Below are 23450 nucleotides of genomic sequence, written 5' to 3' on the forward strand. Positions count from 1 at the left end.
ATCTATGGCTTGAAACAGGCCTCCCATCAATGGTTTCACAAGTTCTCTAATGCTCTCTTATCAGAAGGTTTTGTTCAATCAACCAGTGATCACACCTTGTTCACAAAACATCAAGATACTTCTTTCTTAGCTCTTTTGATCTACATTGATGGCATCATTATTGCTAGTAATGATCAACTTGCTGTGGATACTTTAAAGCATGCCCTCAACTGCAAGTTTAAGATGAAGGACTTGGGGCCACTCAGATATTTTCTAGGCTTGGAAGTGGCTTGATCTACTGTTGGTATCTCTATTTGTCAACACAAGTATGCGTTGGAATTGCTCTCAGACATTGGACATTTGGGTTGCAAACCTACCACCATTCCCATGGATCCTAATTTGAAACTATCTCAAGATGATGGTGACTTGATTGAAGATCCTACCAGCTATAGGCGACTCATTGGTAAGCTACTATATCTTACTATTACTCAAAAAGTACTAAGGGAAAAAAACCATTTTCCTTGAGTTATATTTGAAATAAAAAATATTTAAAAAAATTATTTCATTATTTTTACTATAGAAATAAATAAATAAAATCAAATACAATTACAATTAATTAGAAATTTATATATTTTTAAATTATTTACTTTTTGTATAAAATGGTTGATATAAGTGAAATGAGTTAAAAGTAATACATAAAAATAATTTATTTACTTTAAATTTGTATTGTAATTTCTTTTACTTTTTCTTTCTCTTTTATTGTTTCTTTTCCACTATTTTCTTTCTCTTACATTTTTATTCAAATATCTCAATAACTAAACATGGTCTAAAACATAATGGATGACAATTGAAAAGAAAATTTTTATATAAATCATCTAATTTGAAATGTGATTTTAACCATGAATTTATCTCCTTTTTTTATTTTAAAAGATTTTCCAAATATTTGTCCGTCCATTTATTTAATGCAAAAAAAAAAAAAAAAAAAAGAGAGTTTTACATGAGCCTGGTGAAACTTCAGACTTTACAGAACCTCTGAATCTTGTCCGACAAATCAGAATGGCAGCTCACCACCAGAAAAATACATACACAGTCCATCACATAAGTATGATATCATCAGGGTTAAGTATGATTTAGCAGTAATAGTTATTAGCTCTCTGGGTATCATACATAGTTGATAGCATATATTACAGTTTAGCCACAAAAATTTACGAAGCATATAAGATTGTATATTGATGCAAGGTAGTAATCCACTTCTCCCACTGTTCAGCAAAGTTATCAGATTGCCTAGCAGGGGGCTAAGGTTCTGCTACTTCACTAAATCAAACGGAAGAAAAACCTGTAGAAGAAGAAGAAAAAGAAGAAGAATACCACAGATGCAAGCAGATATACCAGTCTATCAAGGTTGGAAGCACATGAAGCAAATCACTGACACATAGAGACTGTTATTTTAGCTAGAAAGCTTGTTGATGGATATCTGTTCAAGTTCGATGTTGTCTTCTTTCCCATTTGCATTTCTTTTGCAGACGTGCAACATTCACTGTGATAACCACCATCACTCTATCTTTCATCTCATCCAGGAACCGGAAGTAGGATCGCCTCCAAGACCTATTTATTATCAAAGGGCCAAAAACTCCCCAAAATCCCACTACAAATCCAGGCCCCATGCTCATGTAGAACCACTTCATTTCAAACGCATCTTCATGTTCATCGTCATGATCTTCATTATCCACACCTGAAGAATCAGTAGTAGCCTCATCATCGCCTGGGCACTTCATTGCCAGAGGCTCCCCACAGAGTGCAAGGTTATTCCTGTATATGGACGGGTCATTGAAGGTTTGGAACTGGTTGCTTGTTGGAATTTTACCAGATAGTCTGTTGTAAGATAGGTTCAAGTGATTCAAGGAAGTCATAGAAACCATGCTTGGTGGAATCAGGCCAGAGAGCTGGTTTCTTGAGAGGTCCAGAGTTTCTAATTGACTTAAGCTCCCAACGTCCTCTGGTATATTTCCTGTCAAATGGTTTCTCGACAAGTTCAAGGTGCCAAGTCTGGAAAGATTTCTTAGTTCAGGCAACTTCCCCGATATATTATTGTCTGAAAGATCAATGCTATTCACGAGATACAGAGTATTCTGATATATGAGTTCTCTTCCTTTCATCACAACTGACAATTGCCCCTCGTATCGCTCATTGCTGATTTCAGTAGCCATGCCACTCAAATTTCCCAGACAAGAAGGAACGGATCCTGACAGATTATTATGCGCGAGGTCCAATATATGAAGATGGGAAAGACTGCACACTTGGGAGGGAATGTTTCCATCAAACAAGTTTGATCGCAGGCGTAGAATCAACAACGATTGCATCTCTCCTATCCATGACGGAAGGTTTCCTGATAATCTATTATCGCCAAGGTCAAAACTATCCATGTCCTTGCAATTCTGCAGTGAAGAAGGAATTTCCCCTGAAAGTTTGTTGCCACTCAGTATCAAGAACATAAGTGAATTCAGGGTGCCCATTGAGCTAGGGATCTCACCAGATAGGCTGTTATTTGCCATATCAACAATGTACAAATCTGGTTTATCATTCCAAATCAAAGGAATTTCACCAGATAAATGATTATTTGAGAGAACCAGACTTGTCAAACCCGTAATCTTACCTAGAGACAAGGGAATGGCACCATTTAGAGAGTTCCAAGAGACATCAAAATTTGTCAACCACGGCATGGTTTTGCCAACATCCCGAGGTATTGGTCCAGAAAATAAATTGTCTGTCAAATACAATGAACTCAGGTTAGAAGAAAAGTGTGGGAAAGGACCGTGAAAGCGGTTGGAGCTCAAATCCACAACAGCATTTTTGGGAAATTTCAATGAATTTGGGACCCTCCCACTCAATTGATTATTGGCAACATCCAGTAGCTCGAGCTGCAAGTCTAACTTCCAAAACCAATCAGGTATCGTGTCTGAAATCCTAGCATTGTTGAGCACTATTGTCTTCAGCTGGTTTTGGGTTCTCAGCCATGCAGGAAATTTGGGACCTAGTTGGCATGCTTGGAGTTCCAGGTAATTGAGTTTAAAAGGAGGAATCCATTTAACATTCACATTGAAGACCAAGGTGATATTTGGAGATGACTTCTTGATTGCCAACTCAGTTAAGCTTGTGAGATTGGAGAAATGAGACTCAGTCACAACACCAACCCATGGATTCTCTGAGAGATCCAATGCAACCAATGCTGAGAGTTGGCCAACACTCTCTGGGATTATTCCATTCATTTGATTTTCAGAGATGTAGAATCCTTGCAAGGACGACAAATTTCCAATGGAGTTTGGAATTGACCCCACAAATGAGTTGCTCCACAGATGAAGAGACTTCAAGTTCTTTAGGTGTCCCAAAGAATTAGGAAGAAACCCACCCAGTTTATAATTGTACCCCAAATCCAGAGACTCTAAGCTACTACTGTTTACACACTCGGACAACCCATCCATGAATTCAGTTATCTCTCCACTAATGCTGTTGAAAGATAGTTTGAGAGTTCGCAAGTTGCAAAGCTTTCCTAAGTCTCTTGGTAAGTGACCTCCAATAAATAAATTAGAAGAAAAATCAATGTATTTAAGGGAAATCAAGTAACCAAATCCTTCAGGAACACTGCCTTGAAGATTGTTGGAGTTGAGATCAAGGTATGCAAGACTACTAAAGTTGAACAACCAGTGAGGTATCGACGAGTTGAAGTCATTGTTCGAAAGATCAAGCACCAAAAGGGATGTGACATTAAAAAATGGAAGAGGGAGATCAGGAAGGGAAGAAAGCCCACATCTAGGTAAGCGTAGTTCCAAGAGTGAAGAAAGGGAGTTAACAGCTCGATGCCAATAAGCTGCAGCCTTGCTAAGATCTATATTTCCCAAATTAAGGTGTCTCAGAGAAGAAAGACCTGATAGCCAGTGCAGGTCATCCTCAACTGATTCAAGAGAATATGAGTTGAGATCAAGATAGAGCAGGCTAGAAAGGTTCCCTAGGTGGGGTGGGATGGTTCCACCGAAGGATGCACCTGAGAGATTGAGATATCTCAACCTCTTGAATGATCCAATGAACTTGGGGATTTGGAGTCCTTCAAAATTGTTCATGCTCAAGTCCAAGTACCTCAAATCTTTCAAATCAAGTAAAGAATGACTTATCTCGCCGCCAAATGCATGAGCTGCTCCATAGTCATCCTCAAAAGCACCGGTATCTTCATCGTTGGCGTCCGGACTTCTAGCATACTGATTGCGGAGTTTGAGCTTGATGACTCGAGGTACCCTCTGGCTGCACACCACACCACTCCATCTACAGCAATCCAGGCCAACCCAAGAAGAGAGCCTGCCGGAAGGATCAGTAAGATCTTGTTTGAAGTCAACAAGGGCTTTTCTCTCAATTTCAGTGCAGCTGACATTGAGAACGCCATTGCAGGAACCAAGTTTAACAGTTTCAAGATAGAGAAAAGTGGAGGAGAGGAAAATAAGCAGAAGGAAATGAATGGAGGCATTGATATTAGCCATGAAAGTAGAACTGCAGCCAGAAGTTGTATGTATGGAATGCACAAAATACTGATACAAATGCTTTTTATAAGCCAATTGAGATCATGTATGGAGGTTTAGGATAGCAATGACAAAGAAAGTGCTTCTTACAAGTTAGAAACTCCACTATCAAACTTATCTGGTGTTTTTTATTTATTTATTTATTCAAAGCTAAGCCTGCTTTTTCTTGAAGTCTTTTATCCCTTTTTTTTAGCAAATCACTGAAAGTTCTTCAGGAAATGGACTTCAATAGAAAAATGGTAAAAATCAATTGCCCAGTCACTACTGAGATTTTAATCCACTATTCCAACACAAAGCCCAAGTGGGCATATTATTATATAATGATGAAGTAGCGACAACTGACAAGTAGTACCTCTCATAATTCAGTATGGGCTGCTACCAAAATTCTCAGAAATCCCCTTTAGACTTGAGCGTTCTTTTTGCCATTTTTCTTTTGCAAGTGGGACGTAATTTTCAACTTTCCATATATGATATAACCAACTTCACGTGAAGAGCCTCCAATTTTGAAGAGAAGTTAAAGAGGTCCTGGACGCAGTTTCATGGAAGCATACCTATGATATTGTATTGGAAAAGGGTTAGGGAAAGCCAGCTACTCTTTGCAGTGGACAAAGGAGACTTAAGCCTTGTGCCAACTCGATCCTTCACAAGTTGCCATAGATTTTAAACTAATTTTTTTAAATATCCTTTTTCAAAGATCCTCACCAAGAAGAGAACTTGGAAACGGAAAATGAGAAAAAATATTCTGATTATTTGACATTTACTCATCACTTAGAATATTAATATTGACATATGCCTAAAAAAATGTGATAAAATTTTGTATTATCAACAAACCACCAATTAAATTAGATAATTACTTTTCAAAATAACATATAGATTTTAAGATTACACTTCATCAAGCAACCCCTCTCTTCTAACCGAGCTTGAAATGATGTCCACAAGAGCATCTCTTTTCAGCACCCAAATGAGGACTCGGACTCTGAAAACCAACTTGGACATAGGCTGACAGAAGCTACCCATCTTAGGCCTAAACCGTTGGCGATCCGAGGCTATGCGTAGAAATTCAGGTTCTTAATAAGTGTGGATGGAAGACTTGAGGTCAATGAATGGGTCTACCGGTGTTTGGTACGCTAGAAGCTTTACCCAACAAGTCTAGCTAATTTACTTTTAATACAAGACATGACCTCTTTTTGGGTCCACGTTCTAGTAGGCTTCTCTAGTTGGTTCATTTTGTCTTGTGGAAGAGGAGAAAATTTGATGACACAATCCCTACATGACTAAACTTGTCACGTGTATGCCTTAGGATGTGGAAGAGCGCACAAACTTTCCAGTCAGGACAGCCACAGGAATTTCAACTGTACGCTCTTGGAAATGGTTCCGGTCCATCTTATCCTCAATCCCCACAATGCCAAAAAGCCTATCACAATTCCCCTATTTGAAATGTCTGAATCATCTAGATCTCTGCATGAATAATTTCGAAGGAGTGGGAATTCCAAAATTCATTGAATCAGCTCAATCTCTCTGGAGTATGCTTTTGAGGTATGATCCCTCCAAATATTGCAAACCTTTCAAACTTGTGCTACCTTGATCTCAGCACCTCCTCCGTTGGATTTTGTGACTAAAATCAAATTAATTTTTTATTTTGATTCTATAAAAAGAAAAAAATTGTAAAATAAACTTATATAATATAAAATGAACTTAATTCAAATAAAAATTGTTTTTAATTAAAAATTAAATAATTTTAATAAAATATGGATATTAAAATCCTCATAAGAGTATAATTGCTTTATCTTATTAAAAATGAATAAAAATATTTTTTTTTGTTTTTAAAAATAGAACATTATTTTAAATTATATGGTCAAACGGACTTTTATTATTTATTTAAAAAAAAAACCCTCAATTATATATGTTTTTAAAATGTAAAAAAAAAAATTAAATTATATATGGTAATATCTCAATAAACAAATAGTTGATAAATTAATAACCTTGTTTAAATGATAAGATCTTTTAGTTTCAAATCATATACTAAATTAATAACCTCACTAAATGTATAAAGTAATAAATCTTTTTAGAAATCCTTAAAATGTTATGTTTGGTTCCTAGAAAATTTGAGGGAAAATGCAAGGGAAAAAAAAGTGAAAGAAAATAAAAAATAGATTAAAAGTCGATAAATTATTTTTTTTTTGTTACTTTAAGCTCATTTTATTTGTTTTAATTCATCAATATAAAGATTAAATAATTTAAAAATATATAAGTTTTTAATTAGTTTTAATTATATTTTATTTTCTTTTATATTTTTCATAAGACAACCAAACATGAAAAAATCATTTTCCTTTACATTTTTTTTCTTTCCTTAGTATTTTCCGGAACCAAACATAACCTAAATATCTAAGAAAATATAAATTAATAATCAATAAAGTACATTTAAAAATAACAAACAAATTTCATAATACAATGTTAAATAACTTTTTACAACTCCTATTTTTATCAATTCCACTATATCTCATAATTATATATTTGAAACTTATTTTATCTTTTAAGACGTTAAATTTTAACACTATGTCTCTTTTTTTTATGAGTTTTTTTTTAATTTCATATATTTAATAATCATCTCTTCTTTTTAAAAGTATTTTAGACTTTTGTATATTAACTTTTTATTATATCTATTATTTTTTTATTTATCAGTCATATATATACAAATACTATACAACTAAAATATAATACTTTATCTAAAGATAAATTAATAAATTATTTATTTATTGATAAATTAATAGTCCCACTAAGTTAATAATTTCTCTTGATTCTAAGCGTATTACTTTATAGAGGCTTTACTCTATGTGTATTGATATTTGTAGACCCTCGTTTTGTTCTATAAGTTTATAGGATATTTTGAGGGCTTATTTTCACCACTTTTGAGGAGCTTTTGGCAGCTGGTATGAGAGGGTGGCATGAGAAGAGTGATCTTAGAGGTAAGAAATCAGGGATTGACACGTTGCATGGGGATATTCTGGCAGTAGTGAGGCGCGTATTTTTTCTGGTAGAGGAGGTAGGTGCTGATTGGTGCAGGAGAACCTTTGGCAGGAGGTGGTGCTTTTTGGGGTGCTGCCTGGAGATATTTTGAGGGGATCCTTTGCTTGGGCAGAGTGGGAGGTTGGTTACAAAGAAAAAAGGCAAGAGATTCCGGAGACGGGTGAGAAGGAGGAGAGATTTTTTCAGAGAGACTTTGGAGGAGAAATCTTCTAGCTGAGAGTTGCAGGCAGCTTGAGGGAGAAGAAGGTAAAGGTATGACTGCCATTAATCTTTTGTTCTTCTTCGTTGGTAAATCGTCTCTTTCTCGATATTTCATTTTCTTTGAGATGATTCGAGAGCAGCACAACTCTGGTTTAATTTTCCTGTACATCATGTGGGAGTTCTGTTTTGCCTTCATTTTCCATGGGATGCCTTCTACTTCACTCACCCTCATCAAGGTCCGTTGATAAAATGATGGAACGTGGCTTGATTGAGTTCCTTTTCGTTTTTACTCTTGGTGCTCTGTTTTAGATCTTCCCCTGTTTCTGGTACTTGTCCTGGGTGAGTATCTGTTTTCTCACTTCTGCCCGAGGGAGCAAGGAATTTCCAAGAATGTATTTCAACAGTAATCATATACCTATCGCCATTGTCGTTGTGCCAAGGATGCTTCCTAATACCTGCATTCTGCCATTATGCCTTCTCTGCTCTCTCTCCCCTCTTATCAGAGCCACTCTCAACCTCAATCTCCATCACCCCCATCAGCACCCCAACCTTGAAGTTGTTGTTGACAAAGTTCGAAGGAGAGTCCATGTATTCCTATCGAGAAGACAAGTGCTCCATTACTCTTGATGCTTTAAAGTGGGTTGAATTGAGAAAGAAATAAAACAAACAAAGCTGTCCTCAAGCCGCCGGCGGCGAAACACCTCATGAACCATGCACCACCTCATCCATTTCCACCCTATCACCACTACATACCCGCGTCCTTCATACCCACTGACCATCTCTCTATACTCATATCAAACCCATCATTCCACACCCCTCCAAAGGATCCCATGGACTTTGACAAGCTTCCTTCCCTCGCTAGCTCACCTAAGGAAGGTGATATGATTGCATATCGTTTGATTGAGTTATCATCAACCTGGACCCCTGAGCTATCCACCTTCCGAGTTGGGAAAATATCATCATATGATCCTGAATCCAACAAACTTATACTGATATCTGTTCCAGAATACCCTATTGTTGCTGAGACAAGGATCGATGATGATGCATCTGCGCTAGAACCAGATCCAGATACATCCCTTTACAGGGAAGATGGATCTGTAGAGATAGATTTTTTCATCGCTCATTGACATTCGAATTATCAAATCTGACAACTCATATCTGGAAAAAGCAGTCACTGCTAGAGTTGAAGCTCCTGTGGACACTCAAGATGTTGTGTCTGGTGTGAAACCCAACAATAAAAACAGTGGAATGTCTACTTCTCCTCAAGGTGGGGAGCTCAATATCACTCAAGTTGCTGTAGCAGGAGTGGAACACAACATTAATAGAGAAATGACTGCCCCTCCCCCAGAAAATGGAAAAGTAAATGACTGGGATGAAATCGATAAGGTTTTGAGTGCAAAGAAGCCGCAGCAGTCCCAGGAAGATGGTTCTAGTAAGAAGGAGAGTTCAGGCAGGAGTCCATGGTCATATAAAGCATTGAGAGGCAGTGCACTGGGCCCACTAATTCCATTTAATGAAGCTCAACCAAGCAGTTTTAGCAAATTCCATGTTGACCAGATTGTAAGGGAAATATACCAAAAACATGAACAAACCTAGTTCAGGCTGAATGTTTCAGAAGTGGTAACAGATAAATTGAGTGGAAGAAATCCAATTTCTGAATTGTTTGCGCTGGAAAATTATTGTATATTCCCAGATGAACAACTCAAGAGGAGAAAACATGCGTCATAGGAGCAAAATCACCCGTTTTGCAGCAGTGTACGTGCCTCACCACCATGTAACTCGTTATTTGATATCTCCAATGAAGAACAAGGTCAGCGCTCCAAGTTTGGGTATTATGAATGTGGACGTAGACCACAACAGCAGGCTGCATGCTAAATAAGATGACTCAGGAGTCCATTGCCACCTATTCTGGACCCCTGCTGCATGGTTTGCATGGGCAGCCACGTGGCATTCTATTTCCATTTGTTTTTTTACAAATATTTCCTCAATCCCATCTTGTAAATAGTTTTATAAGCTTTAGTTTTTCCGATAATCTTAATTCTTCAAACCCTCAAATGTCCTTAGAGTTTTAGGTACCAAAACCCCATTTTTAATAAAATTTGCTGCCATTTTCTTTCCGGCAAGCCACTTTCAAAATTTTCTTTGTTTTTTTTTTTTTTTAAAAGTGTTTTAAAATAATCAAGGATTAAATTTCGTAATTCCAAATAATGGATTTATTGAAATTGATTCATGCAATATAAAATGAGCTTTGGTGGGTCCCAACATCAAATAAATTTTCTTTAAAATAAAAATGAATTTGAATGAAATGTCATGCGCATTGTTGGTGATTATTCCTCTTGTTTGGTGATATGAGTGACATATTTTGTATTCATTACTATGCACTAACACCATTTTATGATAGCACGTTGCCGTTTACTGATCAGGTACACATCATTTCTCACTCTGACCATCATCCATATATGCTTTGACTTTCAGTATGTGATCATGTCGGTATTCATTGATTTTCTTATTGACTGCCACGTCAGGTTCATTTTATTAGTAGAGACCGACTTTAGAGACTTAGAGGGATGCTACGGTTTTTACCGTACCTTCCCGATAAGTAACCTGACCTCCGAACCCAATCCGATTTTTCATATACCACCTTTTCCAAAATAAGGAGTCACATGCACTTAGGGTTATCTTTTTTATTTTGTTTACCCTTTAAAAATAAAACAAAAATAAGTAGCGACTCCAAATCATTTTCTTAATCAATAAAAATCATTTTTCAAATAAAATAAAAATCAAGCTCGCCATCGAGTGGGAAACGCATGAGTCGAAATGCGGGGTCCACAATATTATTATTAAGTTATTTCTTTTTATATTTTCATCCTCATTATTAATAAATTATCACATTTTCTTCCCTGTCTACCTTTGTATTAAAAAAAATGGTGCATTAATTCTCAAACTTAGCACTAACATAAATCTAAGCTAAAAATAATGATTGAACTCATATCACATTAGTAACATAGTCTAGGATTTTTATTAGTAAATATTTCAACACATGTGACATATGGTAGGTTCACCTCTTCCACCTCTTCTCCGTTGGAACACCACCACTCACTAAGTTCATCATCACTCGAACAATTTGGCAGCACGTTTATCCCCTCGTGGGCTTCACACTCTAGTAATACTTCAAGTCTCCAATTGTTGTTGCCCCCGACCACTTCTCTAATCTTTATCTTTACTACTAAAACCCCAACCTCATTTTCAATATTTGCATTTCCCTCATTTGGGTCGCCATATTTCCTCTCCAATTCCTCTCAAATTACCTTCTTTGCCTTTTATGTCTCAGCCACCCCAAACACTTGTTCCAACTTGTTATTCTCTTCTCTTATGGATTCCTATGCTTTTTTGCTCTATCTATGGTACATTAACGCAAGACAATCTCCAAGAATGGTGTAGTCAAAACAACTACACACTAATTCTTGTTATTATACATGTTTATCTCTACTATTTTTTTATGAATAATACTAGTGCATTTGTCTATTCTTCATTTTGTACATGGCTTTGTGAATTCATGTCCATGGATCAATTTGAAAATATCCATTTGATTTTTCCATGTACCATCCAAATGCAACATGTGTTTCAATGTCATTATACGCTTTATACAATTTTATTTTATTTTATTTTATTGAGTTATACTAGTTTTGATTTTGCGGGCATAGCTAGTTCAAGAAAAATGGGTAATGCATCCACAAAGAGTATCAATTTGAGAAATGGTCAAAGACCGCCAAGAGAAGGCGATATCAAGCAAATGGAGATTGAAAGTGATTTAAAAATGTTCCTACTAATGAAAATATAGGGTCCTGAATAAATAATTCTAATGACATGCAAAATATTTATGAAATTAATAACTCTTTCAACAAGATGATAAGTAAACATTCTGATAGACAAGCACATATTTCTCTTTGATTCTATAGCAAATTTTGGCTATAATTGTAAGAATTGTGTTAAATGGGAATATAGAGTAAAATAAGTCAATCGTTTAGAATAGCAAATGACGATATGAAATGGATGTTTTATCTCGACATATTTAATTTTATTTGAATTATTAAACCTGTGTCTTTCCCAAAACTAAAATAGGAGCAAAACTTCAGCAAATGTTCCTAAACCAAGGTCGACAGCTCCAGATGACTAAAGTCTAAAACTTTCTTCCTCTTAGAACATGACATTGTCACAGATTCTATTAAAGCACACGTGTTCAGGCTTTAGAGTGTCAAAGAGGCCACACAACAAAACAAAGAAGATAGAGACATTTTCATTAAGGACAATTTCAACAGCTAAAATTCCCTACTCCATTCAATTTTACTGTTGTGGCTACTAACAACCCCCACTGGGAGTCGGCTGTCGTAGTTTGTCATTTGACAAGATCATGTGTATAGAGAAGTTAACATTACCACTGAGTAACAAATTTAGGCTATAGCAGTCAGGATAATGTCAAATAGGAATGGAGTTCTCAAGTTCGGCAAAATGGTATCAGAAAGTTCTTCCTCTTGGAAAAAGGTATTGTGTGTCACACTTCCTCGTACAGTTTCTAATGTTCACATCGTAACCTATAAAAAAATGTTCACATTCTAGCATCTCAAAAAGGGCAAAGCATTTCCATATTGACTTCTAGCAGCCACCATGTGGTTGTCAAAAGTCCTAACCACATCAACCAACTAAATCTTCCCCTCAGACACCTAATTTGTTCTATAAGTAGACTAATTCAGCATTCTGTTGGATAGAAGAGAAACTCTCCCTCTTACACTTTGATCATAACATAATCATGTGCAATGTCATTACTCAATTTCTTTCACTCCTACTATCTGGGTTTTTGTCCCAAGGAACAATTAAACTCAGGTCATGTGATGCCAATCAAAACATGGATTGCCTAGAAGTTGAGAAGGAAGCACTTCTCAAGTTCAAACAAGGCCTCACAGATCCTTCAGGTCAGCTGTCATCTTGGGTCAGAGAAGATTGTTGTAAATGGAGAGGAGTTAGCTACTATAACAGGACTGGACGCGTCATCAAGCTCAAACTTGGCAACCCATTCCCAAACAATTTGTAGGGCGATGGAACAGCTAGCGAGTTGGGCGGTGAGATCAATCATTCTTTGCTCAACTTGAAATATCTGAATTATCTAGACCTCAACAAGAATAATTTTGAAGGAATGGAAATTCCAAAATTCATTGGATCACTTGGGAAGTTGAGATATCTCAATCTCTCTAGAGCATCCTTTGGTGGTATCATACCTCCAACTATTGCAAACCTCTCAAACTTGCGCTACCTTGATCTCAACACATACTCTATCAAACCAAACAAGAATGGCCTGGAATGACTGTCAGGCCTTTCTTCTTTGAAGTACCTTAACTTGGGAGGTATTGATCTCAGAAAGGCTGCAGCCTACTGGCTCCAGACCGTTAATACTTTACTGTCTCTTTTGGAGTTGCACATGCCCAACTGTCAATTTTCCAACCTTTCTCTTTCTCTTCCATTTCTCAATTTTACCTCTCTTTCCGTTCTTCATCTCTCAAACAATGGGTTTGACTCCACCATTCCTCACTGGTTATTTAATCTCAGTAGCCTTCAGTACCTTGATCTCAACTCCAACAACCTCCAAGGTGGACTTCCAGATGCATTCCAAAACTTAACTTCTCTCCAGCTACTTGATTTGTCCAAGAATTTGAACATTGAAGGCAAGTTACTAAGAACATTGGGAGATTTGTGCTATTTGCGGACATTGATTCTTTCTGTTAACAAACTTTCTGGTGAGATAACTGAGTTCCTCGATGGCTTATCTGCATGCTCTTACAACACCTTAGAGAATCTGGATTTGGGATTCAATAAACTGAATGGAAACCTGCCAGATTCATTGGGGCATCTTAAGAATTTAAGATATCTTCAATTATGGTCTAATTCATTTCACGGTTCAATTCCAGAATCAATTGGGAGCTTATCCTCTTTACAGGAATTGTACCTCTCGCAGAATCAAATGAGTGGGATCATCCCAGACAGCCTTGGACAACTCTCATCACTAGTCGTGCTAGAGCTCAATGAGAATTCATGGGAAGGTGTCATAACAGAAGCTCATTTTCCTACATCTCAAGCTTAGAGTAGTTGTCGATTACTAAAAGTTCTCCAAATGTTTCTTTGGTTTTCAACATCTCCTCTGACTGGGCTCCTCCTTTCAAACTCACATACATCAACCTTAGATCTTGAAAATTGGGTCCCAAATTTCCTACCTAGCTCAAAACTCAAAATGAGTTTACCACCGTAGTGCTTAATAATGCGAGAATTTTAGGCACTATACCGGATTGGTTATCGAAGTTAGATTTGCTGCTCCATGAACTTGACATTGCTTATAATCAATTAAGTGGCAGAGTTCCAAACTCATTAGTGTTCATCTACCTAGCCAATGTTGATTTGAGTTCAAACCTCTTTGATGGTCCTCTCCTACTCTGATCATCTAATGTAAGTACACTATATCTGAGGGATAATTTGTTTTCTGGACCGACTCCTCAGAACATTGGTGAAGCAATGCCTATTCAGACAGATTTAGATATCTCTTGGAACTCTCTGAATGGTAGCACTCCCTTGTCCATGGGTAATCTACAGGCTTTGATGACCTTGGTCATCTCCAATAATCATTTATCTGGAGAAATTCCTCAGTTCTGGAACAAGATGCCTTCCCTGTATATTGTAGATATGTCAAACAACAGCCTTTCAAGTACAATACCAAGATCACTGGGTTCCCTCACGACACTCAGATTCTTGGTGCTATCCAACAACAATCTCTCTGGTGAACTTCCTTCCTATCTACAAAACTACAGTGCCTTGGAAAGCCTTGATCTTGGTGATAACAAATTTTCTAGAAACATTCCATCTTGGATAGGAGAAAGCATGTCATCCCTGTTTATCTTAGCCTTGCAGTCCAACTTCTTCAGTAGTAATATTCCTTCAGAAATCTGTGCCCTTTCCGCACTTCACATACTGGACCTCTCACACAACCATGTGTCAGGATTCATTCCTCCCTGTTTTGGGAACTTGAGTGGCTTCAAATCTGAACTTTCCGATGATGATCTAGAACAGTTTGAGGGACGCTAGAAACTTGTTGCAAAAGGAAGAGCATCGGAATACTATGACACTCTCTACCTTGTGAATAGTTTGGATCTGTCCAATAATAGCTTATCAGGAGAGATTCCAATAGAACTAACACGCCTTCTGAAATTGGGAACCTTGAATTTGTCCAGCAATAATTTGGGGGGAAATATACCAGAAAAGATTGGAAACTTGCAATGGTTGGAGACTCTCGACCTATCAAGAAACAAACTTTCTAGTTCAATTCCAATGAGCATGGCTTCCATAACCTTTTTGGTTCACCTGAATCTGTCACACAATAACTTGTTAAGGAAATGTTGATCTAAGATTAAACACTTATGCAAAATATATATTTTTAGGCTGCTAGAATACCCATTTTATTGATGAAGAGTGCTAAATTTATACATGAGCTTGTAACTGAAATGACATTAGAATAGCAGAAAATCAAGTTACTAGATAATGAACAACTACTTCCTATAAAATAGAAACCAAATCTTAACCAAATAAAAACAAGAAAATATTTGGATGTTGCAGATTTTGTGCAAGACTCCATCTGCAATATTTAACTTCAAAATTCAAATTCCAATGGATACTAAGGCAAAATTCAACATTTGACACTCCTCCTTGACTTAATAGATGCAAACTCCAAGTCTTCCATGTAGAAACTCAAACCTTGCTTTAGGAAGAGGTTTAGTGAATATATCAGCATTTTAACTCTCCGTGTCGCAATAGACTAGTTGTGCATCTCCTTCCTTCTACACCTAGCTATCTCAGAAAGTGTAATTTAATCTTGAAGTGTTTTGTTTTGCCATGAAAAATTGGGTCATTAGCAATAGATATAGCAGTTTGGTTGTCAAGAAACACTTGAGTACTCATTCTTGCTTCATGTCTAGATTTGTTTGCAACTTCCTAAGCCATAAAACTTGATTTATAGCAGCAATAGCAGCAACATACTCCGCCTCAGCTGTGGATTGAGCCACAACTTCTTGTTTTTTTGAACTCCAAGAAAATATACCAGAACCAAAACTAAAACAGTAGCCTGAAGTACTTTGCATATCATCAACACATCCAGTCCAATCGCTATCGGAATATCCATGAAGAATGAAAATTTTAACTTGACTGAACTTAATACCATAATCAATTGTACCTTTAACATATCTCAGCACACGTTTTGCTGCTTGAAAATGATTTTTACTTGCACAATGCATGTACCTCGAAAGTAGACTTATGATGTACATTATATCTGGTCTTGTTGAAGTCAAGTACATTAGGCATCTGATCATGCTTCTAAAAAGTCCTTCATCAACCTTTTCAGCACCATCTTCCTTACAAAACTTCTCTTTTTGGTTCATAGGAGTTGATGTAGGCTTGCATTCTTCCATTCTGAATTTCTTCAATATTTCTTTTGCATATTTTTTCTAACAGATGAAAATATCATGTTGTTGCTGATGTACTTCTATTCCCAAGAAATAAGTCATCTCTCCAAGGTCTGTCATTTCAAAGACTTGCTTCATTTCAACCTTGAACTCATTGACCAGCCCCACATTATTTCCTGTTACAAGCAAGTCATCAACATACAAATAAACAATTAGATTATCTTCTTTAATCTTCTTGATGTAGAGAGTAAATTCACTCCAACTCTTCTGACAGCCTAAGGTTAGCAGATAAGCATCAATTCTGCTATACCAAGCTCTTAGGGCTTGTTTCAAGCCATACAAGGCCTTTTCTAGAAGGTAGACTTTATCTTCTTTTCCCTTGACATAAAATCCTTCTGGTTGTTCAACAAAATCTCCTCCTCTAGATAGCCATTTAGAAAGGCTGACTTCACATCCAGCTGATAAATCCTCCATCCTTTCTATGTTGCAATTGCCAACAACATTCTAATTGTGTCCAAACGAGTTATCGGTGCAAAAGTCTCAGAAAAATCCACACCAAACATTTGTTCATAACCTTTAACAACCAACCTTGCCTTATACTTGTTTATAGAACCATCAAGATTAAGTTTGGTTCTATAAACCCCTTTAACTCCGATAGGTTTTTTGTGTGAAGGTCTGTCTACCAACTCCCACGTGTTGTTTTTCTCAATCATATTCAGCTCATTCTGCATTGCAGCCTGCCATTTTTCATCTTCAATTGCTTCTTCAAACCCTGCCAATTCAAGGACAACAACATTACAATAAATATCAGAGAGTTTTCAAGTACCTCTAATTGGAAGCTCATCAACCTTTTCATCATTATACTACTGCATCTTTTCATCCCAACTCCATTTCTTTGTTTCCAAAAACTTGACATCTCTACTCACCACTATTTTATTAGTTTTTGCTAAGTAAATTCTATAAGCCTTTGAAGTGTCACTATATCTGATGAAAATTCCCATCTCTGATTGTTTATCCAGCTTATCCCTTTTCACCTTAGGAACGAAAGAGAAACATAAGCAACCAAATGTTTTCAAATTCATTACTTTAGGTTGATAACTGAACCAAGCTTCGAAAGGGGTTTTATTCTTTAATGCTTTTGTTGGCAATCTGTTAAGCAAATATACTATTGTACTTGCAGTTTCAGGCCAAAAAATTTTAGGCAAATCTTTTTCATGCAGAAGGCATCTTGTCATCTTCAAAATCGTTCTATTTTTCCTCTCCACGACTCCATTTTGTTATGGATCATATGGTGCAGTGAGCTGGTGAACAATGCCTGCATCTTCACAGAATTTGTTAAATTTATTTGATGTGTACTTCGCACCATTATCTGACCTTATAACCTTGATTTTGCATTTGCTTTGGTTTTCAACCATAGCCTTATATCTCTAAAATACATAAGCTACTTTAGACTTAGTGGTCAGAAAATAAATCCAACAAAATCTAGTTAAGTCATCAATAAGTGCAATGTAGTACTTACTCCCTTCAAGGATGGCGTCTTTTGAGGTCCACCAACATCAGTATGCACCAGTTGCAGTTTTTGGGTTGCTTTCCAGGATGTTTTCTTTGGAAAGGGAAGTTTAGTTTGCTTCCCATATTGACAAGTAGCACATATAGAAAGATTTTTTTGTAAGTCAGGAAGTTCTTCAGCTATTTGATTTTCCTTCATGTAGAGCACAACATCATGATGAAAGTGCCCAAGCCTTCTGTGCCAAAGCATTGTTGTGCTATCTTGTTGTAAAACAGCAACATGCTCATCTTCCAATAAATTCAAGTTAAAACTCGTGCCCTTTATTTTTATGTTAAACACCTTTTTGCCTTCTGCATCATTAATAATGCAATTCCTATCTTCAAAATAAACTTTAAATCCTTTCTTAATGAGCTGTCCAACACCGAGTAATTTTTTGTCAATGTCAGACACAAACAAAACATCATAAATGAGTTTCAAACCTGTTTGGTTTTCAATAGGAATCGTTCATTTGCCCTTCACTGGAATATACTCACCATTTCCAATTCTGACTTTGGAAATAGTTGTTCTATCAAGTTTTGCAAAAAGATCTTGATCATTTGTCATGTGGTTTGTACAACCACTATCCACAAGCCAGCTTTCAGAGGTGCTTTTATTAGCAACACACGTTGCTGCAAATAATTGCTTCTCTTGGCATTGGTCAACTGTTGCACTAGTTTCTTCCTGTTGTTGATTTTTGCAAATTCTCTCCACATGTCCTTGTTTACCACACTTGTTGTATTTCACATTTGGTCTCCACCAACATTTTTGTTGAGAATGATTTGTCTTCTTGCAATGAGGATAAGATGAAAAAACTCTATTTTTCTGGTTGTTGCTATTTGGCTTGTTGTTCTTCTTCTTGTGCTTCTTTTCATTTTTATGGCCTGCATTTTTCTGCATTCTTGCTTGAAATGCTCTTTCTACGGTATCTCTTTGTCTCATGAGTCTTCTTTGTTCCACAGCCTCCAAGGAATGTAATAAATCTATCAAGCTAATAGTTGACAAATCCTTTGAATTCTCCAAAGAGGAAATTGTAGCTTCATATTTTTTGGGAAGTGTAACCAATATCTTTTGAAGAATCTTCTCAATAGAAAATTCTTTTCCAAGCAGCATTTTTTTTTTTTCTGCTATTGAAAGAAGTTGTGCAGCATAGTCTTTAACAACATCAAATTCCTTCATTTTCTTCATTTCAAATTCTCGAATCAAGTTCATCACCCGCATGTTCTTGATTCTTTCATTTCCTTTGTATTCCTCCTTGAGATACTCCCAAATTTATGCAGCTGAATCAATTTTCATGATTTTGATGAGAATTGATGGTGAAACTATAGCAAACAGGCAAGCCTTCGCTTTAGCCTTTCTTGACTTTCTTTCTTTATGCAACTTCATTTGAGCCACAGTTGGATTGGTTCCCAGGGGAGGAACTTCATAATTTTCTTCCATTGCTTCCCAAACATCAAGTGCTTGTAGATGAATTGTCATTTTAACACCCTAAGTTTCATAATTGTCTCCATCAAGAATTGATGGTGCAGCTGTGAGACGTGACTCATCCATTACTAGATGATTTTAGAAGGTGTTTGGGTTCACTCGTGGTGCTTTGGGTTCACTCACCTTACAGGGTCTTTAGGTGTTTAGGCATTCTCAAGGTATTCAGGCTCACTCAACTCACTGACCCCTTAAGATAACTTCTGCTCTGATACCACAATGTTGATCTAGGATTAAACACTTATGCAAAATATATATTTTTGGGCTGTTGGAACACCCATTTTGTTGATGAAGAATGCTGAATTTATACATGAGCTTGTAACTGAAATGACATTAGAATAGCAGAAAATCAAGCTACTAGATAATGAACAACTACTTCTTATAAAATAGAAACGAAATCTTGACCAAATAAAAATAAGAAAATATTTGGATGTTACAGATTTTGTGCAAGACTCCAACTCCAATATTTAACTTCAAAATTCAAATTCCAACGGATACAAAGGCAAAATTCAAAATTCAACAAGAAAATCCCAACAGACAACCAGTTTCAAACCTTGATTGATCCGTACCAGGGCAACCTCGCACTTTGTGGATTTCCTCCAACGATAAAGTGCCATGACAACAATGGAACAATTCTAATTGGGAAAGGAGAAGACAATGATGATGAAGATGGAGATGACTCTGAATTGTCATGGTTCTTTGTTAGCATGGGACTGGGATTCATCATAGGATTCTGGGGAGTTTGTGGCACTTTGATAATCAAGACGTCATGGCAGTATGCTTATTTTCGTTTTGTCGAGAAAATGAAAGATAGGCTCCTTCTGGTTGTGGCTCTGAATGTTGCCCATCTAGCAAAAAAGGTGTAGGTGTTTGAAAAAAACTGTGATAGTTGAAGAAAATCTGGGAACATGCTTTAAGATGAAAAAATACTGTTGAAAATATCATTTCTCATCAATTGTAAACCTGCCATTTACACAAATAAATTTATGTTTGGGAATTATTTCTTATGATCTTGATTGCTTTTAAATATTGTGTTAGCAGCACGAATAATTAGCCAAGCCTATTTTACAATTAAAGCTTCAATACTGGCAGAGTCCTAGGCCTTGTTTACTTGTCAAAAGAGAAGGAATAGGAATAAATCTCCCAAGAATATATAACTCCGAAAATATTTATTTCAATTCCAAGTAGAAACTCAGTGTATGGGCCTCAAACATCCAGACCTAACCTCCACCCTGTCTCCATAACTATATTTGATGTTTGAACACCCTTGGTGGACATGAGTCGTGATCTCCAGAAGCGTCACCTTGTAGCAAAACCTGAATTCTATTCATAGTGACATATAATATAAGGATATGATGGCTGATAAAAAGGTCACATAACCCAAGGCACGTAGAAATATAAAAGGCTGAGAGAAACTTCAATCATTTGGAATGGTGATCAAGTTTAGCCAACATATTCCAAATTAATGCATAGAAACAAATGTAACCCGTTCAACGAACAATAAACAAGAAGATTCGTATTGATCAAAAGAAGATTCATATTGGTCAACAAAACCCCCTTCTTTTTTTTTCTCCACTTACTTGTACAAATTATTTTCCAATGCTTGTTTTTGCAAGTGCTTTGGTTGTACTCAAGAGGTCAACCTCCACCGTCCGATCATTCTTGACGAAGTCATTGACTTCTTCCACAACTGTGGCGTTTTAGATTTCACCTTTGATAGCTATAGACTGGTACACCTTTGATAGGAACGTCTTTATTCTATCTTATTTATCAATCATCATTAAATTATAATTCATTTTAGGATGTGAGGGACATCAAGTCCTTGAGAATGTACAATTCCCTTTTTGATGCAATTAATTGATGGAATTTCTGGGCTTGGAGCCTCCGATTTTATTTGCCTCTTGTTTGGGCACCCAAGTTCCGTGTTCCTTTTTGTGTTCCTGCATCACATAGGACACAACTGCGGCTCACTAACATAAGATGTCTGATTATATCTTATGTTCCTTGAGAGAAAGCCTACTTGTATGTTGCTGGTCTGCTGCTTTTGTTAAGGATTTTGATTCATTGCTTCGTAAGTTAAAAAAGTATGTCTCATATGGGCCAGAGTTGCTGATTTGTGTGCCAGAGTTGGTGTCATTAGATTATCATTAGCTGCCACCAGAAATGCAGGCAGGAACTCAAATGATTCAAGTTCTCTGGAAGTCTCATTCTTATGTCCAACTAGAAGATATATTAATTCCAAGTTAATTATTCATGTTTTCCAAGTTTGTTAAATGCATTGAGATTGACAAAGAGGCAAAACTATCTTTTGAGAAGACATTTGGCCGCTTACCAAAGTAAATAGATGGTACCATCAGTTGGCATCATGCAGACACTTCAATTGTTAGTGTTCAAAACCTCAAACATTTTCACTCATACATACACATGCACACACACACATACAAACAAAAACACAAATAACCCTCTGATTTTTCCTTTGGAGCTCATACTTATGGATATCTCGTACTTTTTTATTCTTTTCTTTTTATTCTTTTACATTACTAGTGATTAAAGTCAGATAAGTTGGCAATATTATTGAAAATTAAATTTTGACTTCTCTCTCTTGTAAATATTTCAGCCTACAATAAGAGTTTCATTCATTGAACTAGAACAGTGACCTCTTTCTTGGCTAGTGGGATCAGGTGTAGTTGTTGTTGACCCTCCTAGAAAGGGGCTGGATCCATCTCTGGTTGATGAACTATGGACTATATCATTAGCTGAGAAATGAGCTATATCAACTGAAAGGTATGGGTGCTTCTGTAATTTCCATGTGACTGAAATGTATGAAACAACAACTACAAAAATAATTTATTGTGTCATTTTTAAAATAATGACACCATATGACTTAAAATCCATAAAGGTGACACATCATATAAAAATTTTCAATCAAGATAGATGATATTGATTTTGAGTTTATAGTGTCAATTTTTGAAAAGTAACACCATATAAAATCAAAATTTTAAAATACTACAACTTAATGGACCCACTTTGAGAATAATAATAGTATATAAAAAAACTTATTATTTCCACATACCCACAATCCAAAAAAAAAATCTCATTTCATAACCCTAACCATAATTTTCTTCTACCTCTTCTCACACTCATAGTTAACACACAACTGCTCTTCTTTACTTCGTGGACTCCCAGGTAACCCAAAATATCTTAGATCTATGATTTTTATTTTTTATTTTTATTAATGTCAAAATTTTTATTAGCATAATTGATTTATATTCATTGAAAATCTCATTCCATAACCCTAACCATAATTTTATTCTACGTTTTCTCACACCCATAGTTAACACACAACTATTCTTCTCTACTTCGTGGACTTTCAGGTAACCCAAAATCTCTTAGATCTATCATTTTCAGTTTTTTTTTTTTTTTATTAATGTCAAAATCTTTATTAACACAATTGATTTATATTCATTGATTTGGTATATCTGTAATATGGATTGTGTAAATAATGCTTTTTTTTTTTTTTTATTGAGTTGAAGGAAAGTAAAAATTAGGTTTAACATTCCACCATATCTTTTGTTTCATTGTTAAACCCATAAACCCCAAAATGAATGAAAATAAGATAAATGAATGATTTTTTTTTTAATATATTTCTGATTACTACTCAAAAAGAGCATATTTTAGATAATAATTCTCATGAGTTTCACATCTTTTGAGTAGTAATTATGCCTAAAACACTCAATTAACATGTCTTTGCCCTTGCAAGAGTTACTAACAAGTTTTATGAAGTTTTGGAGTCATTTCAAGGTATGATTTTGATAAATTTGTATCAAAAGAGATGAATCAAATTGAAGAGAACAAATAAAGTTGATGATGATCCAAATGCACAATGAAAGAAGTAATGTAATTGGTTTAGACTGGGATTTGGAGTTGATTTGGAGGTGGTTGAAGTGGAATTAAGAGAAAGAAATGGAAGAAAAGACAAAAAGGAGTTGAAAAACTATGTTTTTCAATTTCGCATGATTCTCACAATTGTGCCAAATGGACCGGAAAGCTATTTTCGTTGTAAAGGAAAAACTAAAAACTGATTTCGCATGACCATGCGAAAATTTTGCACAGTCATGCGAAATGCTCCAGGAAGGCAAAATTGTTGTTGATGCG

General features: G+C 36.0%; 1 protein-coding gene and 1 pseudogene across 1 annotated transcript; one reads left to right on the forward strand and one right to left on the reverse strand.

Annotated features, from left to right (window-relative positions):
• Positions 1-983: 983 nt before the first annotated feature.
• Positions 984-4583, reverse strand: LOC117931381 (receptor-like protein EIX2). Its single transcript, XM_034852354.1, has one exon. It carries the CDS (start codon positions 4503-4505, stop codon positions 1458-1460), a length of 3048 nt encoding a protein of 1015 aa, XP_034708245.1. The 5' UTR covers positions 4506-4583; the 3' UTR covers positions 984-1457.
• Positions 4584-9020: 4437 nt separating this feature from the next.
• Positions 9021-20161, forward strand: LOC117930039 (annotated as a pseudogene).
• Positions 20162-23450: the final 3289 nt, after the last annotated feature.

The sequence above is a fragment of the Vitis riparia genome, chromosome 14, assembly GCF_004353265.1.
Source record: "Vitis riparia cultivar Riparia Gloire de Montpellier isolate 1030 chromosome 14, EGFV_Vit.rip_1.0, whole genome shotgun sequence".
NCBI classification, from domain to species: domain Eukaryota; kingdom Viridiplantae; phylum Streptophyta; class Magnoliopsida; order Vitales; family Vitaceae; genus Vitis; species Vitis riparia.

Coding starts and splice junctions, on each gene's coding strand:
- LOC117931381 (XM_034852354.1), bottom strand. CDS start 4,505: ATGGCTAATATCAATGCCTCCATTCATTTCCTTCTGCTTATTTTCCTC.